This window comes from Hemiscyllium ocellatum, chromosome 48 (assembly GCF_020745735.1).
Source record: "Hemiscyllium ocellatum isolate sHemOce1 chromosome 48, sHemOce1.pat.X.cur, whole genome shotgun sequence".
Taxonomy (NCBI): Eukaryota; Metazoa; Chordata; class Chondrichthyes; order Orectolobiformes; family Hemiscylliidae; genus Hemiscyllium; species Hemiscyllium ocellatum.
This window is the reverse complement of record NC_083448.1, coordinates 7,038,641-7,053,077: the sequence shown is the minus strand read 5'-3', so window position 1 is coordinate 7,053,077 and position 14,437 is coordinate 7,038,641. Positions and strand designations below refer to the sequence as shown.

At 48.8% G+C, this 14,437-nt stretch overlaps 1 protein-coding gene across 1 annotated transcript in view; it reads left to right on the top strand.

The window, feature by feature from the left end:
- Positions 1-14,437, top strand: part of si:dkey-220o5.5 (actin filament-associated protein 1-like 2) — a 74,533-nt gene that overhangs the window by 20,056 nt on the left and 40,040 nt on the right. The window contains exons 2-4 of the mRNA XM_060856349.1: positions 8,306-8,455; positions 11,834-11,917; positions 13,212-13,303. Coding sequence (XP_060712332.1) covers positions 8,306-8,455; positions 11,834-11,917; positions 13,212-13,303 — 326 coding nt within the window. The remainder of the gene's footprint in view (positions 1-8,305; positions 8,456-11,833; positions 11,918-13,211; positions 13,304-14,437) is intronic.

Sequence of the window (14,437 nt, the reverse complement as noted above, 5' to 3'; positions counted from 1 at the left end):
TCCTCCACTTCCCGCACCTCCGCCCTTTAACCCCACCCCACCCCTCCAACTGCAACAAGAACAGAACCCCACCGAGTCCTCACCTTCCATCCCACCAACCTCCCGATACAACGCACTATCCTCCGCAATTTCCACCAATCAGACCCCACCACCAGAGATATATTTCCCTCCCCACCCCATCAGCATTCCACAGAGACCATTCCCTCTATGACTCCCTAGTTAGTCCATGCTCCCCCACCCCCTCACCAACCCAGCCAGCACCTTCCTTTGCCACTGTAAGAGGTGTAAAACCTGCGTCCGCACCTCCCCCCTCAACTCCATCCAAGGCCCCAAAGGATCCTTCTCCATCTGACAGAGATTTTCCTGCACCTCCACACACATCATCAACTGTGGCTGTTGCTCCTGATATGGTCTCCTCTACACTGGGGAGACAGGACGCCAACATGCAGAATGTCTCACAGAATATCTCGGGGACACACATACACGAAACAACCCCACCGTCCTATGACTGAGCATTCCAACCCCCACACATGCAAGTCTTGAGCCTTCTCCATCACCAAATTCTAGCCACCCTACACCTGGAGGAAGAGTGCCTCACCTTGGGACCCTCCAACCACATGGGATCAATGTCGATTTCACCAGTTTCCTCATCTCCCCTCTCCCCACCTTATCCCAGTTCCAACCCTCCAACTCGGCACCACCCTCCTACCCATCCATCTTCCTTCCCACCTATCCGCTCCACCCTCCACTCCAACCTATCACCATCACCCTTCATCTACCTATTGCGTTTCCAGCTACCTACCCCCTAGCCCTGCCCCAGTTCCCATTTATCTCTCAGCACCCTTGCCCCCCGCCATATTCCTGATGAAGAGCTTATGCTCGATATTCCTGCTCCTCGGATGCGGCCTGACCTGCTGTGCTTTATCAGCGCCACACTTTTTTGACTCCAGTCTCCAGCACTATCCTGCATGGTAAACCTTGTTACAACCAAACCAACTTTGAGCTTTGAGTAAGAGTATTTTGGGAGTGTGGGAAAATGGTTTCGGGAGCTCTAATTTGATTGCTGGGGGATTTCACTGTCAAAACTGCATTAGGCTGACGTAAATTTTGGAATATATCCAGGTGAGTGTGAGGTACAGTGGGTCAGTAATGCCCCAGCAATGCTGCTTCCATTGTTTTGGTGCTGAAATATGATCCATCCAGTGCACGCAAATTCATGGTCTGGTATATGGGTTTCGCTGGCCAGACCAGCATTAATTGCCCCTACTTAACTGTCCACTTAAGAGTCAGCCACATTGCTGAGGGTCTGTACCAGGTCAGACCAGGCAAGGAAGGCAGATTTCCTTCTGAAGGGGACATGAGTGAATCAGATTGGATTTCACAACGATTCACGGTCGCCGTTGTTTTTAGTTCTGGATAGACTTCCAAGTTTCTCTGTCTGTCAAGGTGGGATTTGGATCCCGGTCTCCAGAATGTGAGCCAGGAGTTCTGGATCATGGGTCCAGTGAGGTTCCCACGATACCGCTGCCTCCTTTCAGGAGCCGGATCATCCAATGCCATCCTCCCATGACTCTCTCTACCCTTCATTCCATAAGGAAGGCCTGCATTCATCTGAGTGCACTGACAGAGCTCTCCCGACGCAGAGCCATTCAAGCCCTCGGCAATGGGCCTCCTTCAGACTGCGGCAGGACAACCCCCACCATGGCTCTGTCTCCGGAACCCTGCGCAGGGAGACACCCCCTCAGGCAGTACCGAACACTCAACACAGGAGCAGTAATATGGACTATGCAAAAGAAGCTCTGTACCAACAGTAACCGAAGCTTTCACTGAGAGCAAAGGACCTTTTGATTTTAAGTCTATATTTAGTTCGACATTGACAGTGCAATGATTCAGTAACTGCAACAGCTGGGCTGAGGGCTCCTTATTCATGCTCTTTGTTTTGTGAATATGATGCTTGAAACGACGTTGCAGTTTTCATTGTTTAGTCTAAAGGCCAGTCTTTCGTTCACTCTGTATTCTGTGTTTGTCTTCTGACATCCAGCAGTAAACACTGTGTTGGGTGTAACAGTGATCGAGCAGCGTTCCTAAATGAAAGCTCCACCGGTCAAGATGTCAACACAGATCGGTAAAGCCTCCGGTTCAGCCTCAATCCCACCGCCGTTTTGGGGGGGGTTCTGCGGTGGGCGGCAGTTTGCGGAGCTGGCCCCAGCGATTTCGCCCGCTCCCGAGGGCCTATCCGCAGACTCTCCGTGTTAACCTGAGAACAGTGACCGAGGGGACAACGCTCACTCACGAATCTCTCACCAATCTACTGCGTCTGGGCTGCCACATGTCAAGGGGAAATGAACAGTCCCCTTTGCAAATAGCTCAACAAGACACTGTTCAGGAAAGGAGGGCTGAAATCTAACAGAAAGAAGGGAGAGGAGGAACAAAAGCCAGATATTCCAAGAGGTCGCAAGGAAGGGATGGATTTCACTTCGAGACTGCACGTCCTGATAGCACTTACACTCAATGCTGTAGAGTGAATTTGGAGTCAGGTATAGTCCAGGCAAAATAAAAACAGAAAATCCACATCATTCAGGGGCAAGAATGAAGCTGATGTACTTTTAAGACAATCCAATTATTCTCATTATCACACAATCTGGCATACAGAACAGCAAACAGTGCAGCGCAGGAACAGGCTTCATCATGTCTGGGCTGACCATGAACTAATCCCATCTGCCTGCACGTTGTCCATGACCCTCTGTTCCCCGCCTCTCCATGTGTCTGTCTGAATGGCTCTAAAACGTGGCTGTCGGATCTGTTTCTCCTCCTTCTAATGGCAGCTTGTTCCAGACAGCTATTCCTCGCACATCCCCTTTAAATGCTTCTCCTTAAATCTGTGTGTTCGACATTTCCAAGAGACTCTGCATATCCCCCCTTTACATGCTCCTGACACTTCTATCAGGTTGCCCCTCAGCCTCTGAAAACAATCCAGGTTTGTCCAACCTCTCCTTGTAGCTCACACACTCTCCAAAGCCTCCACATCCTTCCTACGGTGTGGTGACCAAAACCACGTACAGTACTCCAAGTGTGGCCTGAACAAAGTCTTATGCAGCTGCAACATGTCTCGCCAACGTTTATACTCAGTGCCCCGACTAAAGACAAGCATGCCATACGCCTCCTTTCCACTTATCCACTTGCTTTATGCCGGTGTGTAAATTGGCGATTTGAACTGAATCCAGTTAGCACAATTTGCCAGACAATCGGCAACTCTTTGGGTGCAAGCAGCTTATACAGTGAAGTAAGAAAATGAGAGACTTATTTTTCTCTCCTGAGGGTTTGAAAAGAGACAAAGTTGCAAAACAAAATCGACCCAAACGAGGAATTAGTAAAGCTTCAACAACGGTTAGTGCGCAAGCGTCACTCGGTGTGGTCCTGAGGTACACATACAATGTGGTGCCAGGCCCGATCTCTGGCCTATGTCAGGCTTAGACCCTCTGTAATTCCACAGGGTACTGAATGAGAGTGGGCAAAGGGTCCTTGTTCCTGATGTGACCAAACTGTGGCTTTGAGGAGGTTTGGTCTGGTCCATATCACTGAGCACAGCCCCATAACCACCTCCCACCCAGCCTGTCCTTTATGAGAGTCAGAGTCAGCTCCATGATCAAGTTTGGGTGCACATCTGGGAAAGGTACTGCGAACATCTGCCAATGAGATCTTACCTGAGTGAGAATGAGTGCCTTTGGGGGAATAGAATGAGGGCAATAATCAGGTTCCCAGATCCTTTGGGACAGGAATCCTGCAAACGATTATGACGGCTAATATACTCGACTCCCTCGCCACCAAACTGAAATTTCTCACAAGCATGGAAGCCATGTACCGCAGAATCAGAGGAGCTAGAAAAACACAGCCTGAACTGAATGCCAAGGCATAGCTGGAGTTTTCACTTGTTTACAAGCCTGTGTCAACAAATTCAACAAAGATTCATCACAAAGACTGAATTCAGTTAGCAAGTTTTGAGAAGATTTGTAGCTCAGGTTGAGGTTCTGGATATAGGTTTGCTCACTGAGCTGGAAGGTCCATTTTCAGACGTTTCGTCACCATCCTCGGTAACATCTTCATTGAGCCTCCGGACGAAGCACTGCTGATGATTCCTGCTTCCAAGGACAAGCCAAATAGAGACACGCACGAGAATTCCTAGAAGCATGGCATTCCAACCAGAACTCTATCAAGAAACATATTGACTTGTACCCAATTTACCACCCCCTGAGAAAAAGAACGGGAAATGACATCACCATAGGAAATGACATCACTACAAGAAATGACACCACCAACCCAAAGAAACCCAATCATGTAAATAGAAAGCAGGAATCATTAGCAATGCTTTGTCCGGCGGCTCACTGAAGATGTGCCCTAGTATGGTGACGAAACGTCTGAAAATGAACCTTCCAACTCAGGGAGCAAACCTACATCCACTGAATTAAGTTAATCGTCTAGCAGGGTGCAGTTCAAATTTGGAAGAACTTCCTGCTCAGTGGGACAAATGTAGATTTAATGTAGCTTTGACAGTACAGACTTGATGGGCCAAAGGGCCTCTTCCATCCTGAATGATTCAACATAACTTAAGCCCACTCTGTACTCCTAAAAACAGCTGTAATGTGGGAAGCTTGCTATGTAGAAGGAGATACATTCAGGTCACATCCTTTACAATCTCAGGTGGCCTCAACGTGCCTCACAGCTAGGTCTGTCTCTTGAACTACAAGTCCCACTCACCTCCTATTCCCGAGGCTTCACTGACCGATGGCAGTTCTCAGGCAGACGTGGGTACTGCAGATGCTGGAGATCAGAGTCAAGATTAGAATGGTGCTGGAAAAGCACAGCAGGTCAGGCAACATCCGAGGAGCAGGAAAATCGACCTTTCGGGCAGAAGCCCTTCATCAGGTCATTCCTGATGATGGGCTTGTGCCCGAAACATCGATTTTCCTGCTCTTTGGTTGCTGCCTGGCCTGTTGTGCTTTTCCAGCACCACTCTTATCTTGGCTGATGTCAGTTCTCAGTCTGGCAGTGTGTCAGTTTACAAATCCTTTGGCTTGGTTTTCAATTACTTCCCTGGCCTCAGCTGCCATATCCCCCAGTCTCTGTAATCCTCCCCAGCCCCAGAATGCTCAGAAATGTCAAAGCTCCTCCAGTTCCAGCATCTTCAAAACCTTGCTGTCACATTTCGCCTGAGAATGGTCCTGCCAAAATGCCTTGGGGGTGGTTTAGCTGTGTTAAAAGGTGCTATATAAATGCAAGCTGCTGTTCGTAAAGTCTCACCCATCCTTTAAATGGATGCCGTATACTACGTTGTCACATTGTAGCTAAATCAAAACCAAAAGAACCGCGGATGCTGTAAATCGGAAACAAAAACAGAACTTGCTGGAAAAGCTCAGCGAGTCTGGCAGTACCTGTGGAGAAAAATCAGAGTTCACCTTGCGGGTCGATTGGCTAACAGTCACTAACAGACCCCATTAAGAGCTCTTCACCCTCCTCACCAGATTGTTATCCACTCCTTTGTCTGTCCAATTGTTCTCTCTCTCTTTGGCCTCTATCCCCACCAATCGTTTACACCTTACCCCCTCTGCCTATCCTTCTCCTGCGCACAAACAGACACTTTCCCTTTATCGTCAGTTCTGAGGAAGGGTCTCGATCCAAAACGTTAACTCTGATTTCTCTCCACAGATGCTGCCAGACCTGCTGAGCTTTTTCCAGCAATTTCTCTGTTTGTGGGCCATATTGTCAACACCTTGTGATTGCGTGGTTGGAAGTGCGATACTGCAAACAAGTTGCTACTGGAAGGGTTGTTAGTCTTGGTCATGAACTGTTAATTGAGACTGTCGACTGTTATCTGAGCTTCTGCTGTGCAATGGGAGGGCCTTTTTCTCTCCATAACAGGATAAGACAGTCCATTTCTCCTTGAGGTGTTGTCGCTGCCTTGTAGACTTTTCTCCCTCCATTCTGATTTTCTCTCTCTTTCATTTCCTTTCTTAATCGCTGTGTCTTCCCTGCTCCCTCTCTCCTTCACATGCCTTTTATGAACTTTTCCTGTCAATGATCAGTCATCCATGAGACATGGTACAAGCGAAACTAACTGGAAAGCTCTGTCAGAGAGCCAGCATCGACATGATGGGCCGAACAGCCCAGCCGATGTGCTGCGCTGCAGACTCGGAGGAGACAATGGGGCTGTTTGTGTTCCCACTTCAGTTCCTGCTTTCCTAACTATTGTGAAGAAGATGGACAACAGCTGGGCGATCGTTCTCATCCAACAACTTGGAATTTTACCGGCCAGCAGCACGCAAAGACCAGGGAAAGGTGAAAAGCCGTGGGCTGTCAGGTTATTCTGTGGCGCAGTTACCTCCACGACTTTTTCCTCCTCCCCCGACTCCCCCCACCCCACCTCCCACAACTTCACAAGGAGATGCAGAAATGGTTTTGAGTTAACAATGAGATCCTTTGTGGCAGCTGCTCAGATACTCTGGTGTTTATAAACTGCTTCATTCAGCCGCAGTCCAAGTTGTGAACTCCCTTTCACAGAGCACGGAGAGCAAAGACCATTCATTCTCCTGACACAGTCACTTGTTCAGTCAACTGTGTGAATGAGACAAGATTAGCACTGTGGGCCCGCACAATGCAAGGAACTTTTAATAGAGATCAGCAACAGAGCTTTCAGTCATATTCTCAGCCAATGAAAACCGCCAGGCAGAGAAACAAAAATGATACGTTTGTTTTTTTATCCCCCAGAAAGCTCACTTTCTTCTCAAACTCCAGGGCAGTGATGAGATTCGATTCCCGACAGTGTGGAAACAGGCCCTTCGGCCCAAACAGACCCTCCAAAGAGTAACCCGCCCAGACCCATTTCCCTCTGATGAATGCGATGGACAATTTAGCCTGACCAATCCACCCTGACCTGCACATCCGGGAAACCCAGAGCACACCCAATGTGCAAACTCCACACACAGACAGTCGCCCGAGGCTGGGATCGAACCCGGGTCCCTAGCTCTGTGCGGCAGCAATGCTAACCACTGCGCCACCGTGCCACCTGAAACCTTTCCTCTTGCTGCTGGACTGCACTCCCCCAGCTCAAAAACAATCTGCATTTAGGTAGCAACTTTAGCGTTATAAAACATCTCCTCGTGACTGTTACCCGCCACTGAGCGATCAAATGCTGAATCAAGAATGTAGGTTTGAAACGGAGATCTAGAAGAGGAAAGCCTCAAGAGGCCTATGGGTTAGGCCCTGCCACTAGCTGACTAAAACTGGGGGATGTCCGACAGGCCAGAATCAGATGACTGCAGATTTCCCAGAGGATTGTCTGGTCAGAAAGTCAAAATTTGCCTCTGATGCTAACACTGACTGTCGGTCCTCACAGTTGAAACTGGGCACACAGCCTGCGGGCCTGCAAAGACTCAGTTGTCTTTGGGAAAGGACAGGAAGAGGTGAGGAAAAGCTATTCAGCCCAACAAGATCTAAGTGCCCCCAACTAGGGGAGGCGATAGCCTAGCGGTACTTGTTTAATCCAGGGAATGTTCTGGGGTCCCTGGTTTGAATCCTGCCTGAGGCAGGTGGTGGAATTTGAATTCAATTTTTTTAAAACAACTTGGAATTAAGAATCTAATAATGACCATGAATCCATCGTCGATTGTCAGGTTAAAAAGAAAGACATCTGGTTCACTCCTGCCCTGTTGGGAAGAAAATTGCCATCATTTCATGTGACTCCAGACCCTCGGCAATGTGGTTGACTCTTAACTGCCCTCTGGGGCAATTAGGGACGGGCAATAAATGCCGGCTCCAGCTAGCGAAGCTCACATCCTGCAAATTAACAAATAAAAAGCCCCAGTTCACACTCCTGGAACATTATATCTCCCAAACTGCCGATCTTTGACACAGTAAACTTCCTGAGGAAGGTGGATGTGGGCACAATGTTTAACAGACATTTGGATATATAAATGAATAGGAAACGATTCTGCAGGCCAGGAACAGGCAAGTGGAACTAGTTTAGTTTGAGATTATGTTCTGGTTGGACCGAAGGGTCTGTTTCCGTGCTGTGTCTGCTTCATTGAGTAATTAAAGCCAAGATGGACCAAATTTTGTTTCAGGGAATCATGGGATATGGGGCACTAACGAGGTAATGGAGGCTATGCCCACGACCAGCTGTGAACACTCTGAACGTCAGAGCAGGCGCAACGGGCCGAACGCTCGGTCCCTGGTCCGATTTCTGACGTCCTCAATCACGAAACACGCTCCGAATGAGGTGGCAGAATTTAACCACTCTCTTTCTCCTCAGATCTGGACCAGTTATTCTCAGAGCTGCAGTCGTTCCTGAAGGTGCTGGACACAGAGTGTCTCAGCTGTGTGGCCGAGTCGAAGAAGGAGTCGGTGGCGGAGTTGCTCCAAGAGCTGAACGCGAGTCCGTGTGCAGAGCAAACCGGATCCAGTACGTACCGGTTCACCCATGAGGCTGGTGTCATCAATCCTTTTCTTTTAAATTCACCCATGGGGGGTGGGTATCACTGGCTAGACCGGGAATTTAGTGCAGGTCCCTCATTGTTCTTCAGAAGGTGCCTTCTTGAACCGCTGCAGTCAGAGGCTGAGGAGTGACCTTACAGAGGTTTGTAAAATCAAGAGGGGCATGATTAGATTCCCTACAGTGTGGAAACAGACCCTTCGGCCCAACCAGTCCACACCAACCCTCCGAAGAGTAACCAACCCAGACCCATTTCCCTCTGACTAATGCACCTAACACTACGGGTAATTTAGCATGGCCAATTCACCTCAACCTGCACATCTTTGGACTGTGGGAGGAAACCGGAACACCCGGAGGAAACCCAAGCAGACACGGGGAGAATGTGCAAACCCCACACAGACAGTCACCCAAGGCTGGAATCGAACCTAGGAACCTGGTGCTGTGAGGCAGTAGTGCGAACCACTGAGCCATAGTGCCACCCCAATTGGATAGGATAAACAGACAAAGGCTTTCCCCTGGGGTGGGGGAGTCCAGAACTAGAGGGGCATAGGTTTAGGGTGAGAGAGGAAAGATTTAAAAGGGACCTAAGGGGCAACTTTTTCACACAGAAGGTGTATGGAATGAGTTGTCAGAGGAAGTGGAGGAGGTTTGGACAATGACAACATCGAAAAGACATCTGAATGGGTTTATGTTAAGGAAGGGTTTTGAGGGATATGGGCCAGCTGCTGGCAAATGGGACTAGATTGGGTTCAGATTTGGATGAGTTGGACCGATTTTATGTTAGTCGACCCACAGTGCAACCAGAGAGTGAATTCTAAGATTTAGACCCAGCGGGTGATACAATGCTGATTTCTTTCCAAGTCAGGATGATGTAGGACTTGGGAGGGGAACTTGCAGGTGCTACCCTTGTCCTTCCAGACAGTACAGGTCATGGATTTGAAAGGTGCTGTTTGAGCAGCCCTGGTGAGTTTCTCCAGTACATCTTGCAAATGGTACACACTGCTGCTACTGAGTGTTGGTGGTGGAGGGAATGGATGCTTGAGGGCGGCATGGTGGCACAGTGGTTAGCACTGCTGCCTCACAGCGCCAGGGACCTGGGTTCAATTCCCACCTCAGGCGACTGACTGTGTGGAATTTGCACGTTCTCCCTGTGTCTGCGTGGGTTTCCTCCGGGTGCTCCGGTTTCCTCCCACAGTCCAAAGATGTGCGGGTCAGGTGAATTGGCCATGCTAAATTGCCCGTAGTGTTAGGTAAGGGGTATGTGTAGGGGTATGGGTGGGTTGCGCTTCGGCAGGTCGGTGTGAACTTGTTGGGCCGAAGGGCCTGTTTCCACACTGTAAGTAATCTAATCTAATCTTGTAGATGTGTTGCCAATCAGAGAGATCATGCCGGACAAATCTGCTCGAATCCTTTGAAGAATTAATGAGCAGGTTAGACCAAGGAGTGCCAATGGATGTTATCTACCTGGACTTCAAGGAGACCTTTAACAAGGTGCCGCACAGGGGGCTACTGAGTGAGATAAGGGGCCCCATGGTGTTGGAGGCAAGGTGCTAGCACAGACAGAAGCCTGGCAGAAAGCAGAGCGGGGGGATAAAAGGATCCTTCTCAAGATAGCAGTTGGTGACAAGTGGTGTTCCACAAGGGTCAGTGTTGGGACTATAACTTTTCACTTTATACATGAGCCATCGAGATGAAGAAACTGAGGGCATTCTGGCTCAGTTTGCAGATGATACAAAGGGAGGGAGAGGGACAGGTAGCATTGAGGAGGCAGGGAAGCGGCAGAAGGATTCGGATAGGTGAGGCGAGTGGGCAAAGAAGTGGCAGATGGAGGACAATGTGGGTAAGTGTGAGGTCATGCACTTTGGGACAGAGAAGAGAGGCAGGGACTGTTTTCTCAATGGGGAGAAAATTCACAAGTCTGAAGTGCAGAAAGACTCAGGAGTTCTCAGTCCAGGATTCTCTCCAGGTAAACTTGCAGGCTGAGTCAGTAATTAGGAAGGCAAATGCAATGATAGCATTTATTTTGAGAGGACTTGAATACCAAAGCAGGAATGTACTTCTGAAGCTCTATAAAGCTCTGGTCAGACCACATTTGGAGGATTGTGCACAGTTCTGGGCCCCATATCTCAGGAAGGATGGACTGGTCCTGGAGCGTGTTCAGAGAAGGTTCACGAGAATGATCCCGGGAATGAAAAAGCTCAATGTATGAGGAGTTTAAATTTATACCTGATGGAATTTAGAAGCATGTGGGGGGGATCTAACTTGAAACATACAGAACACTGAATGGCCTGGGCTCAGTAGATATTGGGAAGATGTTTCCGTTGGTTGGAGAGACTCGGACTCAAAGGCGTAGACTTGGGGTAAAGAGACGACCTTTTAGAATGGAGAGGAGGAGGAACATCTTCAGCCAGAGATTTGGGGAATCTATGAAATTCACTGCCACAGAAGGCTGTGGAGGCCAGGTCACTGAGTATCGAGGGGATCAAGGGTTACGGGGAGAAAGGGGGAGAATGGGGTTGAGAAACTTGTCCGCCCATGACTGAATGGCAGAGCAGACCCGATGGGCTGAGTGGCCTAATTTCTGCTCCTGTGCCTTGTGGTCTTATAACCAGGCACGTTGCTTAGCCCTGAGCCTTTTGAGTGTTGTTGGAGCTTTACCCTTTCAGGCCAGTGAGGAGTTTTCCATCACACTCCTGACTTGTGCCTTCCGGGTGGTTTTGGAGAGACAGGAGGTGAGTTACTCACTGCAGTATTCCCAGCTTCTGACTTGCTTTTGTAGCCACTGTATTTATATGTGTCGTCGAGTTAAGTTGCTGTCAACAGTAATTTCAAGTCCTGGGCTCCCTTGGGAAGAAGATGTTTGTGCCTCCTCTGTTTCTCTGAAGAGTGTGCTCGGACCTGAACTGCTATCCAAAAGCACAGATAAACTGCTCTTGTTTAGACTCTGGGACGAACTCCATAGAATCACAGATTCCCTCCAGTATGGAAGCAGGCCTTTGGCCCACTGAGTCCACCCTGACCCTCCAAAGAGCATCCCACCCGGAGCCACCCCCCTTGTAACCCTGTATTTCCCATGGCTAAGCCACCCAGCCTGCACATCCTGGACACCACGGCGCGATTTCGCACGGCCACTCCACCCAACCCCGCCACATCTTGGGAGTGTGGGAAGAAACTCACGCAGACAGAGGGAGAATGTGCAAACACCACACAGACAGTCACCTAAGGGCGGGCTGTGTCAACGGGGCAAGTGGGAAGCTGAGAAGGGAAACTTCTCTGGGGACAAACACTTTTGAGCACAGCAAACCAATGAGTGTCGGCTGTCTAATGAGAGGTTCTTGTGTGTTTCAGTGGCAGCCGAGGATGCAGATTACATGTTCATGAGTTGTGTTACCCTGGCAGAGAATCGCTTGGATATGCAGCTCCCCACAAGTGGTAGGTGGGATTCATGTTCGCATTGTACATTTCCTGGTCAGCCCATTCGAGCGGCAATAAGTAGCCACAGACACTGCTGTCCTCCTGTCTTTTCACGCTACCTGTGGCTGACTGGGTAGCTGTCCTCTTGAATCAGAAGATCATGGACCAAGTCTCACACCAGAAGCTTGAATGTGACACTTGAGCTGCCATTCCAATGCAGGCTTGATCAAGTGCTGGACGGTCAGAGGTGCTGGCTTTCAGGTGAGGTATAAAATGGAGGCCTGAGGTGCAGCTAAAAAGACCCTGTGGCGCTGCTCTGAGGGCCAAAGTGGGAGGGAGGTTAATCATCAGTGTCTTGCACAATGTTGATCCTCAGTTTGTGTCAAACATGCTCATTATCTCGATGATGTTTGTGGGATCTTGCTGTTCAGCCATTGCCTGTCTTGTTTCCTTTTATTACAGCAGTGATGGCCCTTCACTGACTGTTTTGAGGGTTTTTTTTAACCCTTTCACAAGAGCCTCATTGGCGAGGTGACATCCCAATTACCCAGAGGGCAATTAAGAGTCAGTCAAATTACTGTGGGTCTGGAGTCACATGTAGATTAGACCAGGTAAGGATATCAATTTCCTTCCCCAATTAATATTAGTGGACCAGATGGTTTTTTTTCTGACAATTAACAATGGATTCACGGTCATCATCTGACTGTCAATTCCAGATTTTTATTCATTTCAAATCCCACCATCTGCCGTGGTGGGATTTGAACCTGGGTCCCCACAACATTAGCTGGGTCTCTGGATTAATCAGCAATATTACCACGAGGCTATCCCCTCCCCTTCATGATTCCATGAAACAGGAGAGCTCTGGAGATGCTGTTTTGCTGGGGGACTTTATGAAATGGAAGCAGGTTCCAGTGAGAGTGAGCTATGTCTATAGACCTACGGGAAACAAACTTTGCTAGGCCGCAGAACCTGTCAGTTCCTAGTCCCTCCTATTGGCTCTCATCAATGGGCAGTGGGGTGGGATTTGCTCACCTACTCACTGGTATTTTTGGTTAGCACAGGCCATTCAAGAGGAGTGGGAGAGGAGGCCCTGAAGCACCTTGCGCCTATTCACTGATTATTTGTGGCCTATATTTCACATCAACTGCAGCCTCCCGCAAAGGTGAAGGGAAGGTCAGTGTTGGACATGGCCAACACTGCTCACTTGCAGCGGTTAGCACGTGATAACAATGCACTGTCAATAATATCAGTGAAAACGTGAATGTTCCGAATTCTCCCAATACTTTGAAGTAATTCCACTGTTGTCCAACAGCGAGCAAGCTGCGGAACGTTCTGGAGATCATCGAAGACACAGAAGATGTTTCGCCCTGCCCCCAATTATTGGATGATTTCCAAACCAAAGTGGTAAGGTCAAAATTTCTTTTATGAATAACATTAGGACTGGCAATCAAGCTTGTTAAATCACATTTCTCAGCTCTGAAAGAGTGTATTCAGTCAATCCTGAGAGATATTAGAACCTAGGCTGGTACAATTGCAACAAGAAAAAAGGCATCTGGATGGGGATATGAATAGGAAGGGTTTGGAGGGATATGGGCCGGGTGCTGGCAGGTGGGACTAGATAGGGTTGGGAATATCTGGTCGGCATGGACGGGTTGGACCGAAGGGTCTGTTTCCGTGCTGTACATCTCTATGACTATGACTCAATGCCGAAGATGGAGGAAAAGTCGGCCTTTCCTGAGTCCACTTTGCATTCAATGGCTGATCTGATCATCTCCACTTTGGTGCTTTCTCCCCAGTAACCTTTGATCCCCTTTCTGATTAAAACTCTGTCTGTCTATCTCAGCCTTGGATCGACCTAATAATGAAGCCTCTCCAGTAATCAGCCTCTGTACTCCCACACCTCACTTACTGAGAGGCACACTGCTGCTCTCCAAATTACCACAAAGATAAAGGAGCACTGCAGAAAGTGCAAGAAAATGATATTACAAGGGACGAGACAACACCCCGAGAGGTCTTCAGTGACTAGAGAAAGTGAAACAGGCTTAGATGTCTTCCTATTGGACAGAGAACACAGAGAGATGACCTGGCCGAGGTATTTAAAATTATGACAGGTTTTAACAGGGTGAGTGCAGAGATGCTGTTTTCACATGTGGGGAGCTCAAGACCAGTAAGTTACGATAACTGTGAGTCAACGCAATTCAGTAGGAATTTCCCTCCTCCGTTGTCAACAATTTGCATTTATCAAGCACCCAAAAAGGTCCTTGACAGGAGAGTTCATCGAACAAAATTTGAGACCGACCTCCATAAAGTCAGTGAGTTCAGGAGCTGATGGGTGAACGTGCCTTGATGCAAGTTGGGACACAGTCAGTGCAGTTTCACAGATTAAGGGAGGATAGAATCCCTGCAGTGTGGAATCAAGCCATTCGGCCCACTGATCCTCTGATGAGCATCCCACCCAGTCTCGCTCCCCTACTGTATCCTTGCATTTCCCATGGCTAATCCAACTCTCCCACACATCCCGGGACACTGTGAGCAATC